At 54.5% G+C, this 21,837-nt stretch overlaps 2 protein-coding genes across 4 annotated transcripts in view; one reads left to right on the top strand and one right to left on the bottom strand.

The window, feature by feature from the left end:
* Window positions 1-21,837, bottom strand: part of SLC22A23 (solute carrier family 22 member 23) — a 128,425-nt gene that overhangs the window by 18,675 nt on the left and 87,913 nt on the right. For 2 of the 3 annotated variants that reach the window (XM_043908638.1, XM_043908639.1), the window contains exon 4: window positions 12,336-12,504. In XM_043908638.1, the coding sequence (XP_043764573.1) occupies window positions 12,336-12,504 (169 nt within the window). Of the gene's footprint in view, window positions 1-12,335; window positions 12,505-21,837 lie in introns of those variants that run through there. The other variant, XM_043908640.1, reaches the window with a different exon arrangement.
* LOC122697656 lies at window positions 5,940-7,941 on the top strand. Its single transcript, XM_043908642.1, has 2 exons — window positions 5,940-6,284; window positions 6,321-7,941. The coding sequence occupies exons 1-2, from the start codon at window positions 6,159-6,161 to the stop codon at window positions 6,909-6,911; spliced, it is 717 nt and encodes a 238-aa protein (XP_043764577.1). The 5' UTR covers window positions 5,940-6,158; the 3' UTR covers window positions 6,912-7,941.

Raw genomic sequence — 21,837 nt, 5'->3', positions numbered from 1 at the left:
AAGCCGGCCAGTGGCCCAGGGTCTGGCAGGAATGTAGCTGAGCCTCAGGAATATCCATCATTTTCAACAGAAATTTAAGAGCGTAGTGGGCGGCTGGAGCCCACGTCTGCTGCGGGACTCACACGTGGGGCCAGTGCTAAAACGGCAACCACTCCAGCGTTCCTGCCTGGAGGGCCCCACGGACAGAGGACGGGTGGCTACAGTCCGTGGGGCCGCAGAAGAGTCAGACGGGACTGAGCCCCCAGACAAGACGGGCAGCAAGTCAGACTCGCACTCATGGTCTGTGCTGCGTCCCCATCACCTGAAAAATCCCTCAGAAATTAAAACCTGACACTGTGATCCTTTCGTAATACCATGACGCTGGCATTTTCTCCTTAACGTTTCACAATAAGGCCAAGTACTGCTTCTGTCCCACTGGACACCACGCACATTGCCTTCCTGCTCAGCCACGTGACACCTGGTCCTGGCAAGGGTCTGCATCTAAAGCTCGTCTCTCCTCAAATCGCTGAACTGGAACATTTACTCACAAAGAAAGTATGGACGTAAGGCTGATTGCTGACACTCTGTAAAATTAACTCCCTCCTCGAGTTGTTCTGTCTGTGACTCCGAGGCACTTAGTTTTGGGTGACAGGCCTGCTGACAGCGACGTCACCACACTCTGGGGGAAACGTGACCTGAACACGATCAACCGGCCACAGGGAGGAACATGTAAGCCAGTGAGGATGGAGGGGCAGAGCCGTGAAAGGCTTTGAGGATGGAGTTTCCCTGAACGTGGCTGAGAAAAGGGTCGTAGATGGTTGTTCTAAGGGTGCTTTGATTTAGAGAGGTGATTCTAGCTCTGGAGTATCACCAAGCATCACACGTATGACATTCTGAAAACGCTCTCAAAATGGAAAAAAAAAATCAAAGACTAGAATTGAATTAAACACCAGTTGGAAGGATATTCTAAGCCTTTGAGTCAAAGCTCTTATAAAAATATACACTTGGTTCCAGTAGATAAGCTTTCACCTGAATTTTTTTTAAACTTTCGTTCTGTTTGGCATTGAAAAAATTAGGTAAGGAGGCTCAAGTCAGGGCAGAGCAAATGGATATGAATTAGCTCTTTTTTAAAAAAAAAAGTTAAGTTCATGATTTCAGCTAAATTTAGTAAATTAGGGAGAAGGGACAAGTACAAAATTAAAGAAAATTTGGCTCTCAGGATGGTTAAGCCCCAAAGTCTCCCTAAGGCAAATGAACCCTTCCTGTAAATTTCTGTAGCACAAGGAATTCTTTCATAATTAAATTGCATCCCGCGAGCTGATAGGTTACAAAAATTTGGAACGCAGCACCTTTATTGGTTTGCAACATGATGGACACCTAAGCTCCAGAATTCCTTCACTTCGGCAAAATTGTGGGGGGGATTTATCAGGAGGTGCAGGCTCACAGACCAGTTTTGTGACCTTGGGCAAAGTCACCTCGCCCCCGGCCTGTTTCCCCATCTGTGGAATGGGGTGGGGTGTGTCATGACACCAAGGCTCCCCCGGCCCCAACATTCTAATGTATTTCAAGGGGGCTCGTGGCGACTGTTGCCTCTTTCTGAAAGTTAAAAAAGGTGCTGCTCACACAGTGCAGGGAACCCATGCTCCAATGCTGCTTTAGGTTCCGCCAGGACTGGTGGAGTCAGTCCCTAAGACGCCTTCGCAGCTGGCTTTTTAAAGGTTCGGCAGCTCTGAATGGACCGCAGCGTGGAACGGCTGGGATACATTTAAAATGTTCCTCAGTTCCCGCTCGAGACAGGGGTTACTTGGAATTCATCTGGGCTCATTTCCTCCACTTCCTTGGACTCCCTTCTTTCAGCTCCTTTTACCAATTGATTCACGGGAGAGGTGATCAGGCTGCAGAAAGCGATAGGACACGTGGGCATTCAAATGTAATATTGTAGGGGAATTAATCTGGAATTTTTGCCAACGATAAAAATAAAATGTGATGCTGAGAAACGACGTGAGGAGGTGAGCGGGCAGAAGCAGCAGAGCCTCCGTGCGCTTCTTTTTCTACCTGGAATTCCATCGGCTCCTCTGAACCAGCCGCCTGTTACAGGGAGCTTCTCGGACCCCCGGGGAGCAGCCCCTCATGCCCCCCGCTCCGGCCTGTGGCTGCAGTCTCGAACCCCTTGGGATGATCATCGAGGCCACAAATGGAACCCTGATGGTTCGCCGTGACCTCAGACCCAGCTCTGGGAGGCGGCCCGTTGTGTCACACCTCGGCCGACCCCAAAGAGCAGCCAGAAGGACCAGTGAGGCCTCCCGTCTCCTGCCAGGACTGCCCCCTCGTGTGGGGCTGTTGTGGGCTTTGCCAGAGGGCCTTCAGTGACCGATGGAGGCTGGGACCCGGCCACTCTGTCCTTCCGGGGACTCTTGCCAGTTGCCAGTCGGGCAGGCACTTAGCAGTTCTCCCTGCACACCTGTCACCAGGCCACTTCCCTAATTTCTGCCGCCACCAACAGCTCCACCCTGCCACTCCCACGACACCCATGTGCACACGACACACAACACACACACATACCTGCATACAACACACACGTGTGCATGCACACGGCCTGAGCGCGGCCTGGCCTCCAGGCTCCGAGATTCTCAAGCTGGTCTTAAGCGACCCCTGGCTTCCCCGCGGTGGGCAGGGTATCGGGGCGGAATACTGGAGCAGAGGCCAGGCCCTGGGCCGCGGTGTGGCTCTGGGGTCAGACCCTGCGGCGGTGCCTCGCTTCGGACTGGCAGCTTCTCTCCACATCTACTTGGAAACGTTTCAGTTGACTGCAGGGCTTCCTATTATTTTACATAATCTCTGCCTACTCAGAAGGCAAAAATGGGGCTGCCTCTAGCCTGAGGGCTCCTGAAAATTCCACCCATCAGCAAATCCCCCAAACCCCAATTTAGAGAGCATTCTGATCTGTTCATCAGGTGCTTACGACTGACATCGGGCTACCGCTTTTGTTTCTCTGTTCACCTTTGTCAATATTACCTAACCTTCCCCATCCCGACAATTTACAGACAACCAGGATTTTGTGGGACTTCCCTGGTGGCTCAGACGGTAAAGAATCTGCCTGCAACGTGGGAGACCTGGGTTCGATCTCTGGATTGGGAAGATTCCCTGGAGAAAGGAACAGCTGCCTACTCCAGTATTCTGACCTGGAGAATTCCATGGACTGTATAGTCCATGGGGTAGCAAAGAGTCAGACACGACAGAGTGACTTTCACACACATACATAGGATTTGATGGGTCTCCCAGGTGGCACAGTGGTAAAGAATCCACCTGCCAATAATGCAGGAGATGCAAGAGATGCAGTGGGTTCAGTCCCTGGGCCAGGATGATTTCCTTGAGAAGGAAATGGCAACCCACTCCAGTGTTCTTGCCTGGGAAATCCCATGGACAGAGGAGCTTGGGGGGCTACAGTCCATGGGGTCAAAAGAGTCAGACATGGCTGAGCACACACATAGGATATGACTAAAACATTTTTTGTTGCTGTTGCAAGTTTCCTGAAACTCTCCTTAAATTAACTATCTGACAACCTGTACAAATAATCACTGCAGAGTCAATCAAGCTCCCAGAGGCGATGGGTCTTTTATGACTCACTTCTTCCACTTTCCTGGGAGGAAAACGTTGTCCTGTGGGGCTTGACCTCCGGGGACGCTGTAGCTGAACTGGGTTTCTGTCCTGGTGCACAGGGCGTCCTGAGGCCCTTGTTTTACGTCTGCATAGTGTTATTTTGACCCCCTGTTGTAAAGAATCTGCCTGCAGTGCAGGAGACCAGGGTTCTATTCCTGGGTTGGGAAGATCCTCTGGAGAAGGGAATGACAATCCACTCCAGTATTCCTGCCTGGAGAATCCCATGGACAGAGAAGTCTGGTGGGCGACAGTCCATGGGGGTCACGAAGAGTCAGTCACGACTGAGCAACTAACACACAGACACACAATCACACTGGAATAAACTTTCTCTTGATGCAGGAAGGTGTTCTGTCCCCCTGGTGTGAGTGGGCAAGACGAACAAATGCTGGGATGCTCACGTACGGTCCTCACGCCGGCTCGGGAGTCACTTCGGGCCTTGACCTCAGCCGACAGACCAGAGCTGGGCCAATCGCTCTCTGCCTCAGTTTCTCCATCTGCCCTGGAACCTCCTCCGGAGGGTCTGAGTCATAGAAAGTGCCGGGCAGCATCTGACTCAGAGCAGACCCTCAAGAAATGTTAAAAATCAGTATTATTCTGGTCAGAATAGTTCCGACGGTATTTAAAAGAGCCAAATAATATTTAGGAGCGCTTATCTATTGGAATTGTTAATAATTTTTTTCGGGATATTTATCGAACATGAGGCCCTTCAAATGTTTTACAAGGGTTTTTTCTTGAAATTTTTAAAAATTAAGATTGCTTTTAGCACATACCATGTGCCCAAGGGGTTTAAGTGCTTCTCCTCCCGCAGCGAGTCCCCAGGCCAACCTGCTTGGATGGCCGTGGTGTCAAGGTTCATCTTCCCTCTGAGGAATGGACAGACTGCTTGTTCTCGCTGCTCCAGGGCGGGGAGAGCCTCCTCTCAGGCCTCCATGTTCCCGCGGGGTTGACTCCCTTCCTGCTCTCTGGACGCGTCCCGCGGTCTCGCTGACTGCGCAGTGCTCAGTCGATGATCCCGTACCTTCACGCGTCTTGAACCTTCTCAAGGCAGCTCACGGCACGTGTCCATCAGGCGAGTCTCGGGGAGACGCCGCTCGATGCAGGGGCTTGGCTGGGAGCCTGGGGGTTGTGAACGGAGGCCACGCCCAGGTTTCCTGCGGGGTGAGGGACACACGGGTGCCAGGGCAGGTGAGCAAGGTGGGACCTTGCCGTCCCAGCAGCTGCCACCAGGGGCCACAGCTGGAAACTCCCAGATGTCCCTGAGTGTGGGGGCACGTTCTCACAGCGCAGATAAAATCGCTGGATTCGCTGCTGAGGCTTTTGTGTCTTCTATCGGTTCCAGGAATGCCTACGACTTCCGCCGTCTGAGATGACCCACAGGGACTGTGCTGGGCAGCAGGTCCCGCGTGGCATCTTGCAGACCCTCATGGATGGCACCTGCTTCACGCCCGGCAGAACCAAGAACCCCTTCCTGCAAGAAGGGTGTGCTGTCCTCAGCCGACACGTGTCCCCTTTCACACCTTGTCAGCATCTTCGTTGGACCAGGCCCCTCGTCCTGTGAGCGGACGGCTGGGTGCTCCTTCTCACGGGGCAGCCCTGCGTGCAGCAGCCCCCGGGACTCGAGCCGACAGCCTCCCTGGAAGGCTTCCTGAACCACCCTTGGACATCCGGACCCAGGCGGTCTGGGGTGAGGCCCCGTGGTGGTGCTGGCCCAGCCTGCCCTCTGAGAACCACTGACGCTCGAAAACCAGCTTTTAATGGCTCTCTATACTTGTGAGTGTTTTTACAGAAGCTTTTTGATGCCCTGGTCTCTCCAGCTAAAACCAGGGATGATCCCACTAACCACCATCTTGGACCTAATCCGAGAATATCAGGTTAACACAGCCTTGCATACAGGAGCCTAGGACTGATCTCGGGAAAAGCGCTTCCTGAAAATTTGAAGACACGTTCAAGTCGCCACACCTGATGGTGCACCTTCCTCGCGGGAGGCACCTGAGGCTCCCCTCCACGACAAGCTGCTTTTCCACGCGGCGGGAGAGTGTGTGTGTGCATACAGTGGCGTGCTCCCTGAAGAAGCCTGGGTGCGCTGACTCACCAGCGGCCTCGCCGGGGACCTTGCTGAATTGCTGCGCTAGTGGTAAAGAATCCGCCTGCCAATGCAGGAGATGCAAGAGACTCGGGTTTGACCTCTGGGTGGAGAAGATCCCCTGGGGAAGGAAATGGCAGCCCACTCCAGTATTCTTGCCTGGAAACTCCCATGGACACAGGAGCCTGGCGGGCTACAGTCCAGGGGTTGTGCAGAGTCAGACACAACTGAGCGATGGACACACACACAGCACCCCCAGCGCACCCCGGGCAGACGTGCGCACACTCCTGCTCACAAACTACCCCGGGGGCTTGGCTCCTGCAGAGATGCTCTTCAGGGGGCGACAGCGAGCAGCGACATTTGGGGAGCATGACGGAGCATCTCCACCATCTCTGGGAACCCTTCCTCCTGGATCTCCCCCCAGCCCTGCGGTCAGATGCCGCGCAGCCGGCCATCGCTAGCACCTCCGCGGCCCCGGTCACTCTCTGCAGGGAGACCCCCCGGGGCCAGCCAAGGCCGTGTCTCTGCGCACACCCTCCTGGTCGTGCACACCCTCCTGGTCGTGCACACCTTCCTGACCGCGCACACCTTCCTGGCTGTGCACACCTTCCCGGTCGCGCACACCCTCCTGGTCGTGCACACCTTCCTGACCGCGCACACCTTCCCGGCTGTGCACACCTTCCTGACCGCGCACACCTTCCCGGCTGTGCACACCTTCCCGGTCGCGCACACCCTCCTGGTCGTGCACACCTTCCTGACCGCGCACACCTTCCCAGCTGTGCACACCTTCCCGGTCGCGCACACCCTCCTGGTCGTGCACACCTTCCTGACCGCGCACCACCTTCCTGGTAGTGTACACCTTCCCGATCGCGCACACCTTCCCGATCGTGCACACCTTCCTGATCGTGCACACCTTCCTGGTCCTGCACCCCGCACTCTCCCCGATGAGCTCAGTGAGCGCACACCTGGACCCCCAAATACAGCCGCCCCCCGGAGCACGCTCAGCCCTCAGACCCTCTCACACGACCTGCACACCCAGAGGCTGCAGCCCTGCCCGCCGCACAGAGCCAGCTTCCGCCCAGCTCTCCTCGTCTGCCGGGAACACGTCTCCGCCCAGAACCTGGTCCGATCTCCTCTTTCTGATCACTTAATCTCAGCAAGGCTCATTTCCTCAGAGAGGCTACCCTGAGTTCCTTCTTCCTGTGGCTTCGACCCACTTCTCCTCGTGCTGCTTATTGGGCAGCGCATCACTGGCTCGTTTACTGCTTTTCGGGCCGTGGCCCTCCTCACCCCCCACAAGCATGAGCACAGGCTGGACTCAGAGGCCCTCGGGCCTGGAACCGCGTTCGGGGTAGGGAAGGGTGACCAGTTAACACAGGAGGGGAATTCACTTCCTGGTCAGAGTGCTCTGTTGCACAGACTTCCCGAGACACAGATTCCCTGATGATACTGTTTGGCCTTGGAGATGGATCCCCTTGGTGAGAATTTCCTTCCACGTGGGTCTCAGACCCAGCGATTCCCCAAAGAACTTTCCTTTCTGACCCGGAGAGTCCAGTGAGCATCCCTAGTTTCTCCAACAGCTTCCAGCCGTGGACACTGATAGGAATTTGGAGGGACACTCCGGCCCCTGTGGTGCAGACTTCCAGGCACCAGCGTCTTAAGGGTGAATCCTCCCTGCCCAGGGCCTGGCCCAGTCGGCGAGGCATAAGCCTAGGCCCTGCGCAGCGCGGAGACCTTCTGGTCCTGTCATCACTGACGCTCCGAGGTCCGGCTTCCTCCTGGGAACTCAGTTCTAAGTTCAGACAGGGCCTGAGACCTCAGCCCCGTGCGGGGCTCACCCAGAGCCCCGGGCCCCTTCCTGGCTCAGATGCCCTGCGGTGGCCTCTGTGTCACTCTGGCTTGAATGCTGTCCCCGGTGCCCTTTTTCCTGCCCTGGAGGTCAGCATTGTGTCCGTAATAGTTGATGCAGCCTCTTACCTGTGTGTGTTTGGAAGCCCCCAGCCTCCGTCTGGACTGGACCTTCATCTGCACCTTTATTTCCTCCGCGATCCGCACCCAGCCTGAGTCCTGGGCACTCGGGATCATGTGCTCTGCTTTTGCTGTGGTTTAGTCGCTCAGTCGTGTCCGACTCTTTGGGACCCCAAGGACTGCAGCACTCGAGGCTTCCCTGTCCTTCACCATCTCCCGGAACTTGCTCAAACTCAAGTCCATCGAGTCGGGTGATGCCATCCAACCATCTCATCCTCTGTCGTCCCCTTCTCCTCCCGCCTTCAGTCTTTCCCAGCATCAGGGTCTTTTCCAGTGAGTCAGTTCTTCACATCAGGTGGCCAGAGTATCGGAGGTTCAGCTTCAGCATCAGTCCTTCCAATGAACATTCAGTGGATTTCCTTCAGGATGGACTCTGGTTTACGGCCTCTGCTCCTCGGAGTTGCTCCAAAGCACCAGGCACGCTGCCAGGCGCCCAGACTGTATACAAATACTGGTTCTTAAATTAAAGAGTGACTTTCATTATTTTTGTCACCTGGGGCTGGCTGCAGCTCCTGCCCTCCCCCAGAGGCGAGTTCATGCTTCAGGAGTGACGAAGCTCCTCCGGCAGCAGAGGGGCGGAAGGGTGGTCGTCAGGGGACAAAAATGAGGGCGCCCTTCAGTGGCCTTTAAAAGCCAGTGACGCCTCCAGATCCGCGGAGGGCTGTGGGCAGAGGTGGACCGTGGTTCCCTCGACTGTCCCCTGGACAGTCGCAGGCCTGCACCCCTGGAAGCACGGTGTGGCAACGGTAACAGCAGCAGCTGCGATCTGCCAGCGCCGCTCAGGCCAGACGCGCACCAGGTGCCTCGGGGGCCCTGACCTCCATGACAGCAGCTGACCCGGGGTGGAGCGGGTCCACCTCAAAGCCGGGGTGCCTGGGCAGGAACCACACGGCGTCCGTACATCCGGACACTACCCGTCTGTCTGTCTGCACACACTCCTCACTTATCAAAGCACCCTGGGTGCCCTTTGCACCATCAAGTTTTGTTTTTACATTTGCATGTTTCAAAGAACATTTTTAGGTTTTCTAACGTATTCACGTCAGTTCAGTTCAGTCGCTCAGTAGTGTCCGACTCTTTGAGACCCCATAAACCGCAGCGCGCCAGGCCTCCCTGTCCATCACCAACTCCCAGAGTCCACCCAAACCCATGTCCATTGAGTCGGTGATGCCATCCAGCCATCTCATCCTCTGTCATCCCCTTCTCCTCCTGCCCTCAGTCTTTCCCAACATCAGGGTCTTTTCTAATGAGTCAGCGCTTCACATCAGGTGGCCAAAGTACTGGAGTTTCAGCTTCAGCATCAGTCCTTCCAATGAACACCCAGGACTGAGCTCCTTTAGGATGGACTGGTTGGATCTCCTTGCAGTCCAAGGGACTCCAAGAGTCTTCTCAGACACCACAGTTCAAAAGCATCAATTCTTTGGCACTCAGCTTTCTTCACAGTCCAACTCTCACATCCATACATGACCACTGGAAAAACCATAGCCTTGATTAGACGGACCTTTGTTGGCAAAGTAATGTCTCTGCTTTTTAATATGCTGTCTAGGTTGGTCATAACTTTTCTTCCAAGGAGTAAGCATCTTTTAATTTCATGGCTGCAATCACCATCTGCAGTGATTTTGGAGCCCAGAAAAATAAAGTCAGCCACTGTTTCCACTGTTTTTCCATCTATGAAGTGATGGGACTGGATGCCATGATCTTAGTTTTCTGAATGTTGAGCTTTAAGCCAACTTTTTCACTCTCCTCTTTCACTTTCATCAAGAGGTTCTTTAGTTCCTCTTCACTTTCTGCCATAAGGGTGGTGTCATCTGCATATCTGAGGTTATTGATATTTCTCCTGGCAATCTTGATTCCAGCTTGTGCTTCCTCCAGCCCAGCGTTTCTCAAGATGTACTCTGCATATAAGTTAAATAAGCAGGGTGACAATATACAGCCTTGAAGTACTCCTTTTCCTATTTGGAACCAGTCTGTTGTTCCATGTCCAATTCTAACTGTTGCTTCCTGACCTGCATACAGGTTTCTCAAGAGGTAGGTCAGGTGGTCTGGTATTCCCATCTCTTTCAGCATTTTCCACAGTTTGTTGTGATCCACACTGTCAAAGGCTTTGGCATAGTCAATAAAGCAGAAATAGATGTTTTTCTGGAATTCTCTTGCTTTTTCGATGATCCAGCAGATGTTGGCAATTTGATCTCTGGTTCCTCTGCCTTTTCTAAAACCAGTTTGAACTTCTGGAAGTTCACGGTTCACATACTGCTGAAACCTGGCTTGGAGAATTTTGAGCATTACTTTACTAGCGTGTGAGATGAATGCAATTGTGTGGTAGTTTGAGCATTCTTTGGCACTGCCTTTCTTTGGGATTAGAATGAAAACGGACCTTTTCCTGTCCTGTGGCCACTGCTGAGTTTTCCATGTATTTTCATGTGAATTTTCATATAAATATTCACAGAATATTTATGTAATATTATGTATTCACATAAATGAACTTTTTTTAACCTTGCCTGTCATTAAATTCTCATGTATTTTTAAAATTGAAAATAAAAAATAAGATAAACCCTTTAGCATTTGGCCCGGGAGCCGGGCCCCCAGACCGGCTCCAGGAAACCCTTCTCGGCCAGTTCTCCCCATCAGGTGTGTCCTCCTACCTGTGACAGGTGGGAGCAGCGCCTGGCCGGAGCCTCGGAGCCTCGGAGCCTGGCGGCGATGGAGACGCCGCTGCCTGTCCTCACGGGCGTCTGAGTCTCCGAGAGGCCGTGTGGATGCCCAGGTCTCCAACCCCCAGGGCTGGCAGATAGCACCACTGCCCCTGGGCGCCATGAAGGCAGGGAAGCCTCCATGGGGTGGGGGGGGGGGCGGATTCCTGACTGCAGAGTGGATGTGCCGCGGCAGCGGGCTCCTCTCAGTGGTGAGGAGGTCAGGGATGAGGCACCGAGGCTGAGGGCAGTAGATAGCACCCTTGGCTCGAGGGCCCGCGGGTGTCCTCAGTTTTGCCTTCTGTTCAATGGGGCCATGAAATGCCCAGCCTGACACATCTACTATCTGTACAGAGCTTGCCATTTGTGTTGGCACGAGTGCTAGGCGAACAAGTGTTAAATAAGGAAACGTCCTGAAATTCTAAGCCAAGTGGAAGCCAAGCCCTGGAGAGCAGCAAGAGAGTGACCAGGAAAGGCCTCCTCAGGTGATACAAAGGGGGCTGCCCACTCCATCCTGCCTTGGGGAACGGTTTCTTTCTTCGCCTCTTACAGCCCTGCCGGAAAGAGCAGGAGGTCCTGAGACGCGCAGGCTCCTGCGGGAGCAGAGCCGTCCAGCCCGGGGCCGGCGGGGGAGGCTGGCCTTGGCCCGAGGGCGGCCTCCTGGTGGGTGGCCCTTCCCTCATCTGGCCTCCTCCCCACCGCTGCCCGACTCTGCGGACACCCTGAGCGGGAACCCGGCTCTTGAGGAAAGCCACCTGAGTCCAGGTCACAGCACTGCTCTGCTGGGGGCTCTCCTGCCAGGTGAAGATGGGCCAGCCTACTAAGCTGAAAGTTTGCCGCTTTCTTCCCCTTTCTGGCATCTTCGAAAAGGAAGCCCAATTAATAGCTGTCTCGGCCACAGTGAACACTTAAAGCAAAGACACAATTGACTTCTGGCTAGAAACTAGTTTTCATTAGTAACTAAATAACAGATACACAGGAGCTGGTAAAAATCTCTCTGATGTCTCAAACTCTGGACTGGGGCGGGGGTGGAGTTTGGCACAGAAGCGGGATGGGAGGGAAGGAAAGAGAGAAAAGAGGCTTTTCCGGAACAGGTACAACACTCCCTTTCTGTGTAAACATCTCTATCGAAGGGCAGTGTTTTCTCAACTTTGGCTAAACATTAATCCCCTGGGGAGCTTAAAAGCCTCTAGTAGACCAAGTCATACCCCGAGGCCAGTGTGTTCAGTTGTTTTTTTCCCCTAAAGTCAGGAAGCCAAACACTAAAAGTGACACACGGTTCTAAAAGCCCCAGTGGACTTGTCCAGGACAGGGGGCGGTCAAACCCCTGCAGGAGACCAGACAGTAAATGCGCCTGACTTTGCCACATCGTCTCGGTCATACCTGTTCAACTCTGCCAGCATGGCGTGAGAGTGGTCATGGATGACAGAGGTGGAAACATGTGAGCATGGCCCGTGTTCCAATAAAACTTTATTTACAGACACAGACAGTGGGCCGGAGTCCGCCCAGCCCTCACCCAGAGGAGATGGGGAGGGGCTCTGCTAAATCTCTCCTGGACATCGTCAAACAGGTTTCCTCCTCCCAACACGGGACCCTGCCCTTCGGAAGCCCATTCGGGAAAGCCATGTCAGAACACCCAGCATCGGGGAAGCCCGGCCAGACGATGGGGCCAGAGGGGGTGCCCGGGGCTCGTCCTGCTCCTCCGTCTGCTTTTGTGTATGTTAGAATGTTTTCCAAGATGAAACAGTTAGAAGAGGAAATTTTTTTAAAAAAGGAGAGAAATCCCCTCATTAAAAACCACAAGCTGGACCTGGGGGCCGTCTGGGCCCGGGGCGGGCGGGCGGGCGGGGACTCTGGGGGCCGGCTGGGCCCGGGGCGGGCGGGCGGCGGGTACTCACGACCAGTAGAGCAGCATGAGCAGGAAGGGGCAGATGATGAGCGCCTGTAGCACCTGCCAGTCGCGGCACAGGGCGGCCAGCCCGGGCATGAGGAACTGCCCCGCCGTGGTCACGAAGCTCGCCACCATCGTGATCATGAATCGCTTCCCCGGGGGGCACAGCTCTATTCCTGGAACACAGAAGGGACGAGAGAGCCATGAGCGCCCGGCCTGCCCTCTCCCCTTCGGGCTCAGACGCTTGTTTTTTAACAGCTGGATGAGCTTGGGTCCCCAGCGTGAAGGGTCGCAGGGCAAGTCTTGGCAGAAGAACGTAGGGATGGAGAGCGGCCGGCCCCGGGATAGGAGATGCTGCTGCTGCTTCAGATGAAGACTGAGTGCAACATCACTCGCGGCCCCCAGCCTTCTGCTGCCCTTTCCTCTGCCTCTGCCCTGCACCCTCCCCACCTCCGCTCAGAAGTCCTCCAGACCCCCACCTCACCGCCCGCAGTGTGTCCCAGTTCCCGCTGGACTTTGAGTTCCAGGCAACCCGCTCACACGTGAGCCCAAATCAGACCAGCCACATCCGGCCTTTCTTCTGAACCAGACAGGAAGCAAACCATAAAGCAGACTGCATCTCCTAGGGCGGGACTCACTGAGGCCCCCCCACCCCCGCCCTGGGCTTCCCACGCAGCCCTCTCAGATGAGGGCTCTGCCAGCAGGGGCAGGTCTGCTTCACCTGTGAAGCTCCAAAAACACAGTGCCTGCCTTCAATAAATGTCAAGGTCATCACAGTCCCTCCTGTTTACAAGAATCTATGCTCTTAATCTGAACTTGAGTAAGGAAGATGGTCCCCAAACCTTGAACTGTAGCATCCAAGTGACAACCGGTGTCCACCCACTGCATGAACTCCTGTAATAAAGGTCACCAGTACTAGAACACCCAGCTGGGTTTGATACATGTTCCCCCCTATAGAGCATGGAGTCTGTTTGCTATTCTTCTTCAACAATTTGCAGGAGTCCCTAAAGTTTGCTTTTTTTTTTTTTTAAAGTGTAGTTAAAATGAATTTGTAAAAAAGCAGAAGAAAGACCCTCAGGAGATACTCCTCCTCACGCCTCTGTCCCCAGAGACGGTAGGTCAGTGGCTACAGACCCCCTGCTGGTTGTCCAGAGGTCAGAGTGGAGGTCAGAGGGAAAAAGGCAGTAAGAAGGAAAGCAGATGAGGGGGGCGCAGGCGAATCACATTTGGTCACAAGGACAGAATCGGCGCTAACAAGGATCACGCGCTGTGCCAGCCAACACCTCCGCCAGCTCACACACGGAAGAAACAAGAGTCATCAGTCTCCACCTCCGCCCCGCCGCAGATGGACAGGTCACCCTGACAGCTGTCCGTGGGTGAGAGAGACCCGGCCTTGCTGATAAAGAACCTTTGCCATTTAATGAAGAAAACGGGACCAAACAGCCCTCTCCTGGCCGTTTACTGTGATGCTGTAAACTTTCAGGGCCGGGGTCAGGTTCAGTAAAGGATTACTTCCTAGCGTGGCTTGGGTACTCACCCCAGATCTGGCATTTCTGCGCTTAAAAATAAGAAGGAGATCAGGGTCTTTTTAGAAAAGACTGACAGTGGCAAGTTCTAGTTTTCATGTATTAAGCAAGAGCAGAGGATGTGTTGCTATGGAAACCAGAACTCAGCATCAGCCAGGGCAAGTGTGATGCTCTGAGGCTCCGCACTGGCTAAGATCAGATGAGAACATCCAGCACCCAGCCACCCGGGGAACCTGCAAACAAAGCCAGAGAAGTAACCACGGCTTCACGTCCTCGGGCCCTGCACACGGCTGGCAGTTTTCCTCTTCCCTGCCTGGCTCTTTAATTTCATGATGCAGTAAGCAAACATCTGCAGCTGCCGTGGTTCCCCCGGATCCCTCGGGGACGTCTGATCCCACATATCAATCTACGTTACATGCTTACACACCTAGGGTCACAGGTAACTTCCGGAACCTGGGTCGAGGTTTGTGGATGACAAAGGCGCTTTGCCCCTCCACGTGTGTAATTCCACAGCCTGACTCCTCCCTCTCTCCTCGCTGTGACCAGCGCATCTGTTAGGGTTACACCGCCAGGGTGCGCCTTCTGGAGGGTCTCTCCTTGCTCTCCCTGAGCGGCCCGAGCGAGTCTCTAACTCCTGGCTACCCGGCCGGAAGCAGCAGCGCCACCAGGGAGCTCGTTAGAGACACAGAGCCTGGGGCTCCGCCCAGACCCACAGGATCACGTCTGCATTGTAACGAGATCCCCAGATGCCTCGCGGAGACGCGCTGGCTCGCTGTGTCCCCGAAACCGTTAAGCATCACCCCCAGCAGGAGAAATGTTTTTGCCTCCCGGACACACAGCTACCAGAGCTGAATAAGTAACATCATTTCTGGACCTCTCCAGGGCTGCTGTTTCGCCAGGAATGCTAGCAGAGGTGTTACTTTCTCTCAGGTAGCAAAACGTAGAGCATTCCAGCAGATCCTCGTATTTCAGCCTTCCTGCTGGGGCAGTGGAAAAACACAGCGATCTGATGTAAGGGCACACAGATGACACTTGCAGACAACGACCTTCTGCCTTGACTCACCAGGACTTCGTTCCAAGCTGCCTGAAAGCAACTGTGCGCTGAAGAGTGGCTGTAAAGATGTTTAAAGCAAAAAAAAAAAAAAAAAGCAATTATCAAAGAACTGCAGGCACTTCGGGTTTGCCATAAATCACATGTTCCTTTTGGACGATGAGAAATCAGCTTTTCTGAGGTGAGGAGAGGAAGGCGAACTGCAGAGTGTGAGTCCCGAGTCCCCGCAGCCGGTGGGGGGGGTGGGGTGGGGACTTCAGGCGGACGGTTCTCCAGAGAGAGGCTTGGCGCAGGGCTGCACACGGGCGCTCCCGACCCTCATTCTCTCTTAAATGTAGTATAAATAGACTTCCCGTGCACTTGCTGCAGGAAGGCGGGGGTCGACGTTTTCTTGAGATCACATGGTGTTCCCGGGTCTCGGAATCTCTGGGGTTTTTCCGGGCGGGGGTCTGCAGTAACGCAGGAGTGCGCCTGCGCAAGAGGAGGAGGCCGTGGGCCGGGCGGGGGAGGCGGGGCCCCATACAGCCCACTCTCCGCCCTACCTCTCCTGGCCCACGAAGTCAGTGACATCGATCGGCCGGACAGCGACGCACGTCTAAGTGCCGCACCAGGCTGTCATCCCTGCCCACCTCGGGCCCAGGCCGGGCGCGGAACGAGAAGTCCGTCAAAGCACAGGGCACTGCGGGGCACTCGGCCCTCCCCACGGAGGGGTGCGCCGGCCAAGGGCCACCGGGCCTGGTGCAGCCGCTCAGAGGCCACGCGTGCAGACGCGCGTCCTCCACCCCGCGCCTGCGCCCCATTCTCCACCCTGCGCCCCGTCCTCCACACTGCGCCTGCGCCCCATCCTCCACTCTGTGCCCCATCCTCCACCCTGCGCCCCGTCCTCCACCCCGCGCCTGCGCCCCGTCCTCCACCCTGCGCCCCGTCCTCCACCCTGAGCCTGCGCCGCGTCCTCCACCCTGTGCTCCGTCCTCCACCCTCCACCCTGCGCTCCGTCCTCCACCCTACGCCGCGTCCTCCACCCTGACCCTGCCCCCCGTCCTCCAGCCGCCTCTGTCACCAGCCCAGCAGCTCAGGAGCTGCTGCAGATAAACTGCCGGAGGAGGACAGCGGCCCCCTCCCCGCCCCCGACCTGGGGGTGCTGCTGCTCCCCTGGGCCTGGGCTCCTCCCCCGCCCCCCCACCAAGGGGGTAGCTCCCTGGCCGCTGCCCCCCGACACCTGCGAGCCCCTCTCCTCTCACTTGCTTCCTGCCGCTCACCGCGCTGGCCCAGAAGGGGACACTCCCCTCACTAATTACCATCCGGGCTGAGGACACGGGGGCCCCAGAGCCCCGGAAGACAGACCTGCCACATGTCATTGTGGAATTCCTTATTATAGCAGGAGCGTCCGAAATCGCCAGTCATGGGGACTCAAATAGCACTCGAGGGCGTGAGTGCAGAAGGCTGCGATTATCTTCCCTGCCCCCGGAAAACTTCCTTTTCCTCTCAATTTAGGACCTGCCAACCCAGGGGAATAGTTAAAACTGCCTCCACTTAGAGGAAAAGAAAATAAAAAATATAGAAACATCAATATTTCCTACAAATCACGTTCCAGTGTCTGCCAGACGCGCTGAAGCAGACGTTTAATGCTCAAATGCGGAAGATCCGCGCCGCTCACTAGCCAGGCCGCCCGCCGGATCTGCAGCGCTGGGCTGAGGCAGGCTCTCCCTCCCTGGGGCTGAACGCGACGGTGGGCATTTTTCACGTATGAAACTCGCTCATCTGCTCAACTCTCTGATGGAGGTACTGATTTTGCTCTGTTTTTCAGAAGAACACTTGGTTTGTCAATTTTATGGTGTCCAGCACAGTATCTTACAGACACTGTCCTTTAAAAGATAGCAATTCAGTAAATTATTTTTATCAAGCCACAAAATTGTTATAGTCAGTACACAATGATTTGTTCCTTAAATTCAATTAAGTGTTTGCTATTTGGACTGTCATCAAATATTCAGTGACAAAGAACATGAAACTACATCAATTATAACACACATTCCTGATGTAATATCACCAATGAAGTTTGTTTTTTAAAAACTTTTTAGTTTATGTTGGAGTCTAGCGTTAAGTGGGCTTCCCAGCTGGTGCTAGTAGTAAAGAACCCTCCTGCCAACGCAGGAGATGTAAGAGATGTGGGTTCAATCCCTGGGTCAGGAAGATCCCCTGGAGAAGGAAATGGCAACCCTCTCCAGTATTCTTGCCTGAAAAATTCCATGGACAGAGGAGCCTGGAGGGCTATAATTCATGGGGTCACAGAGAGACATATATGTGACCCAGCATGTACTAGTTTAAGTGCTGTTTTTAATATTCATTTTTCTATCCCTGGGTTGGGAAGATCTGCTGGGGAAGGGATAAGCCACCCACTCCAGTCTTTTTGGGCTTCCCTTGTGGCTCAGCTGGTAAAGAATCCACCTGTAATACGGGAGACCTGAGTTCGATCCCTGGGTTGGGAAGATCTCCTGGAGAAGGGAAAGGCTACCCGCTCCAGTATTCTGGCCTGGAGAATTCCATGGATTGGATAGTCCATGGGGTGGCAAAGAGTCGGACATGACTGAGCGACTTTCACTTTACACAAGAGGACCCTAAAGCCCAGAGTGATGAAGTGGCTTGTCCAAGATCACACAGCTAAGGAGGGAACAAAGCAGGACTTGCAGCCGCGTGCCCCCGCCCCCGTGTGTCCGCCCCTACTCTCTGCTGCAGGAAGGCCTCCAAGCAGAGCCTCTCCCCCCCCCCCCAACCCGGTGGCTCTGGCCTCTCAGCGGGACCCGCCGGGATCTCAGCTCCTGGGGCCGGGCCCACCTGAAGATGCCCACGGCCCTTGCTCAGAGCCTGGGACAAAGCCGGCACGGGGCTCGGGCGTCAGTCACGTGAGGACGGCATGGCAGGCTCTTCCTGGCGGGTCCAGCGGCATGCCTGCGCTCCGCGTGCCTTAGAGCCCCGCGACGGAGCCCGTCAGGGTCACGGGGGCTGAGCCGCGTCAGTAAACCTGCAGAAGCCAGTCTCACACGGGATCTCACGTGGCTCACAGAGCCACATGCTGATAACAGGTGGGGGAGACACCGCCGCCCAGCCAGCTGCGAGGCACGAGGCACACAGCCCAGTGTCCTTCCCAGATAATGGATTCTTTCCACCACCCTGTGCTGCGTTGAATGAACATTGCAATTACTCAAAAGGAGGGAGAAGGATTTAAGTGTTCACTAGTCTGCTCAGGGAATGCTTCTGTTTAAAACCTGTGGCTGATGTTCAGCAGTACACGCTTAAGCATTTCAATTAATACCGTACCACCAGTTATTAATACCGTACTGCCCTGGTGGCCCAGACGGTAAAGCATCTGCCTGCAATGTGGGAGGCCTGGGTTCGATCCCTGGGTTGGGAAGATCCCCTGGAGAAGGAAACGGCAACCCACTCCGGTACCCTTGCCTGGAAAATCTCATGGACAGAGAAGCCTGGTAGACTGCAGTCCGTGGGATCACAAAGAGTCAGACACGACTGAGTGACTTCACTTTCACCAGTTATTTAATAGGAGGAGAAAAACCCGAGAAGTCACTGGCAACATCAGAACGGGCTCAAGTCCACTGAAATCCTGGCATTTCGGGTCTGCTGAGTGTTTTCAAGCCGAGTGAAGGAGCAGAAACAGAGGGAGCGATTTTCACGTCCAGAACAGAGTTTAGGAATCGTCACCCAGGTTTCCAGCTGCTGGTTCCAAAGTGACATCCTCAATGCTCGTGCTGTTTGGTACCATCCATTCCATGGGTCTAAGCCACATGTTTCCATAATTAGACGAGACACTCAAGCAAACAGAGGCCCCAGAGGCGTCAGATTTGGAACCTCAGAGGAATGTGGCCGAAGAGAGGAGGCCTAAGTTAAAACGTCCAACCGTGCCCCACATCAGGGGCACACAGCCCTCCGGGAGGATCACCCAGCTTTTATTTCTCTGCATTGGCATTGTTGGCCTTGCTACTTTACAAGCGTGACAAGCAATCAGGAAATTAGGGGGTTGGGTTTATGGTAAATATATCTCAACTTGAGGTCACAGTATCATTACTGTATAATACCTGGTAACAGTGAACATCCTCTAGTCTTTGGCATAATTTTCCTAAATAGGGAGGAATTCTTAGCAAGGTAGTCTTTCTAAACAAGGTCTTCCTTCTTTATTTTTCTCTTCTTCTTACCTTCCCATTTCTCTTATGTCTACATTTTTTAAACAATTTTTTAATGTAGACCATTTTTAAAGTCTTTATTGAATTTATTGAATATATTTAATATTCAATATTGTGTTTCTAACATGTTTCCAGGTGATGCAGGCGCTGCTGACTCAGGGACCACACTCAGCATTCTGAACCAAGCGTTCTGAACACTGGAGGGAGAGGTTTACACATCTTAACCCTGAGATTAAGTAAGGTCCCCTTTGCAGCATTTTGCTGGGAGAAATATCAACAACCTCAGACATGCAAATGATACCACTCTAATGGCAGAAAGCAAAGAGGAACTAAGGAGCCTCTTGATAAGGGTGAAAGAGGAGAGTGAAAAAGCTGGCTTGAAACTCAGGATTCGAAAAACTAAGATCATGCCATCCAGTCCCATCCCTTCATGGCAAATACATGGGGAAAAAGTGAAAACAGAGAGATTTTCTTTTCCTGGACTCCAAAATCACCACAGATGGTGACTGCAGCCACGAAATTAAAAGACACTTGCTTCTTGGAAGGAAAGCTACGACAAACCTGGAGAGCATACTAAAAAGCAGAGACATCACTTTGCCGACAAAGGTCTGCATGGTTATTTAAAGCTGTGGTTCTTCTAGTAGTCATGTACAGATGTGAGAGTTGGATCATAAAGAAGGCTGAGCGTCGAAGAATTGATGCTTTTGAATTGTGATGCTGGAGAAGACTCTTGAGAGTCCCCTGAACTGCAAGGAAATCAAACCAGTCCATCCTAAAGGAGATCAGTCCTGAATATTCATTGGAAGGACTGATGCTGAAGCTGAAGCTCCAATATTTTGGCTACCTGATGCGAAGAGCTGACTTACTAGAAAAGGCTTCAAGCTGGGAAAAATTGAGGGCAAGAGGAGAAGGGGACGACAGAGGATGAGACTAGATGGCATCACTACTCAATGAATGTGAGTTTGAGCAAACTCGAGGAGACGGTGAAGGACAGGGAAGCCTGGTGTGCTGCAGTCCATGGGGCTGCAAAGAGCTGGACATGACTTAGTGACTGAACACCAACCAACAACAAAACTGCCACGCTGGCGTATTGAAAATAACACAGATCAAGGCCGCACAGCTTACAGCGCCAGTTGGCCTGCAGGCCTTGGGGAGACTGGATGCTTGCTTGTTCCCATCACCATACATGTGATTTTTTTTTTTCCCATTGAAGAAGAGTTCTCCCAGTATCCCAAAGGCAAGGCAGGCAGAGGCATAAAGACCTGCAGTTGCAAAGAAGTTCAACCGTCAGCCTATTTCAGATGAAAGGAAGCTCAGAGAACACCCAGCAGGGCAGGCGGAGTCGAATGCCAGGCAGGTAAGAAGCGTGCCAAGCTGGCCTGGTGGGAGGGTGGGCCTGTGGCAGATCGCAGCTTGCCCGCTCTGTTCAAAGGCCTTTAAATTCAATTAGGAAATAAATCCCTGTCTGGGTCACCGGGAACACAGCTGGGCCAGGTCTGCCGCGTGCTGCCGGCCGGCTGGAATCGCTCACGGGGAAAGTCAGGTCGCAGAGGTCGTGGGAGCAGCCAGCCCGCACCCCTCTGGCCCCTCTTCACGTCCAGCACTGCATCCGGCACTGAGCAGGTGCTCAGCAAACGCTGAGATAAAACCACAAAACGAAGGAGGCGCATGTTTCCCCGGGAGCCCAAGAGCTGGTATGCCAGGGCCTGCAGTGTCTACTGAGCCCCTTCCCACATGGGCGGGAGGGTCCTCTAGATGCAAGGACCCCCGACCACAGGGGAGCTGGCAGCCTACTCATCACGGCTGCCCCCTAGCCACCCCCACGGCTCCCACTGGGCATCTGCTACCCAAGGCAGCGCCTTCAGGGGCTGCGGCCAGGATGTGGAGGGCAGCGTTTACCGCCGACCCAGGCCTGCCCCGCCAGCATGCCCGCAGAGGGGCTGGAAGGCTCACGGGACAGAGTGTCCAGTCACCCCAAGGTGCCAGGACAGCTGTGTGGCCCTCTTTCCCACCACGACTAAAACCCAAGTCAGCCTCCTACAACCAGGGTCCGTGTCCTTTAGCTCCTGCCCCGATTTTATAAAAATGAAACCAGCGTTCCTTCCCCTGCCCTCCTCTCCCCGACGTGTGGACCAGGCCCCTGATGGGGAGATGCTGACCGTCCCTTGCCAGCTGCACCGGCTTCCCAAGCCCCAGCCCCAGTCCTCTGGGGCCAAGCCTCAGCTTTTCCAGCTCAGGACCTTGGGGGACACCCGCCCCGAGGCCAGCCCCTGTCTGCAGGCCTGAGGTTACCCAGGCTTGTATCTTTGAGTCCACCTGCTGGCTGCCCCTTCCCCACGGGAACAGCGTTGTCCAGGAGAGGCAGCAGTGGGGGGAACAAGCGAGGACATGGGTGGACTCTCCACCCTCCAGACCAGCCTGGTGGCCAACACACTCACGCTACCCATGCGAGGGCGCAGGATGCTCTGGCCAGCCTGGTGACCGAGGCGGGCTCCCAGCGCCTTCCCCAGCGCCCGGCGTAGCGCCTCCAAGTAACAGCGACTCAGGGATGCGGCCCAACAACCCCGGGGCGGCGGGGGCCGCTCCCAAACACACCTTTAGTTCCAGGTAACTGTGAAACAAACCAACCTCTGAAAAAGCTTCTACCTCTTGTGAAAGCTGGGGACTTTTCAAAGAACGGCAACTTCTCAAGAGCCGAGAATTCTACCTGCAGCATGAGGAAGGGCCTTTCTAGTGATC

This window comes from Cervus elaphus, chromosome 7, assembly GCF_910594005.1.
Source record: "Cervus elaphus chromosome 7, mCerEla1.1, whole genome shotgun sequence".
NCBI classification, from domain to species: Eukaryota; Metazoa; Chordata; class Mammalia; order Artiodactyla; family Cervidae; genus Cervus; species Cervus elaphus.
The sequence above is the reverse complement of the archived record's forward strand: the minus strand, read 5'-3'. Positions and strand labels throughout refer to the sequence as shown.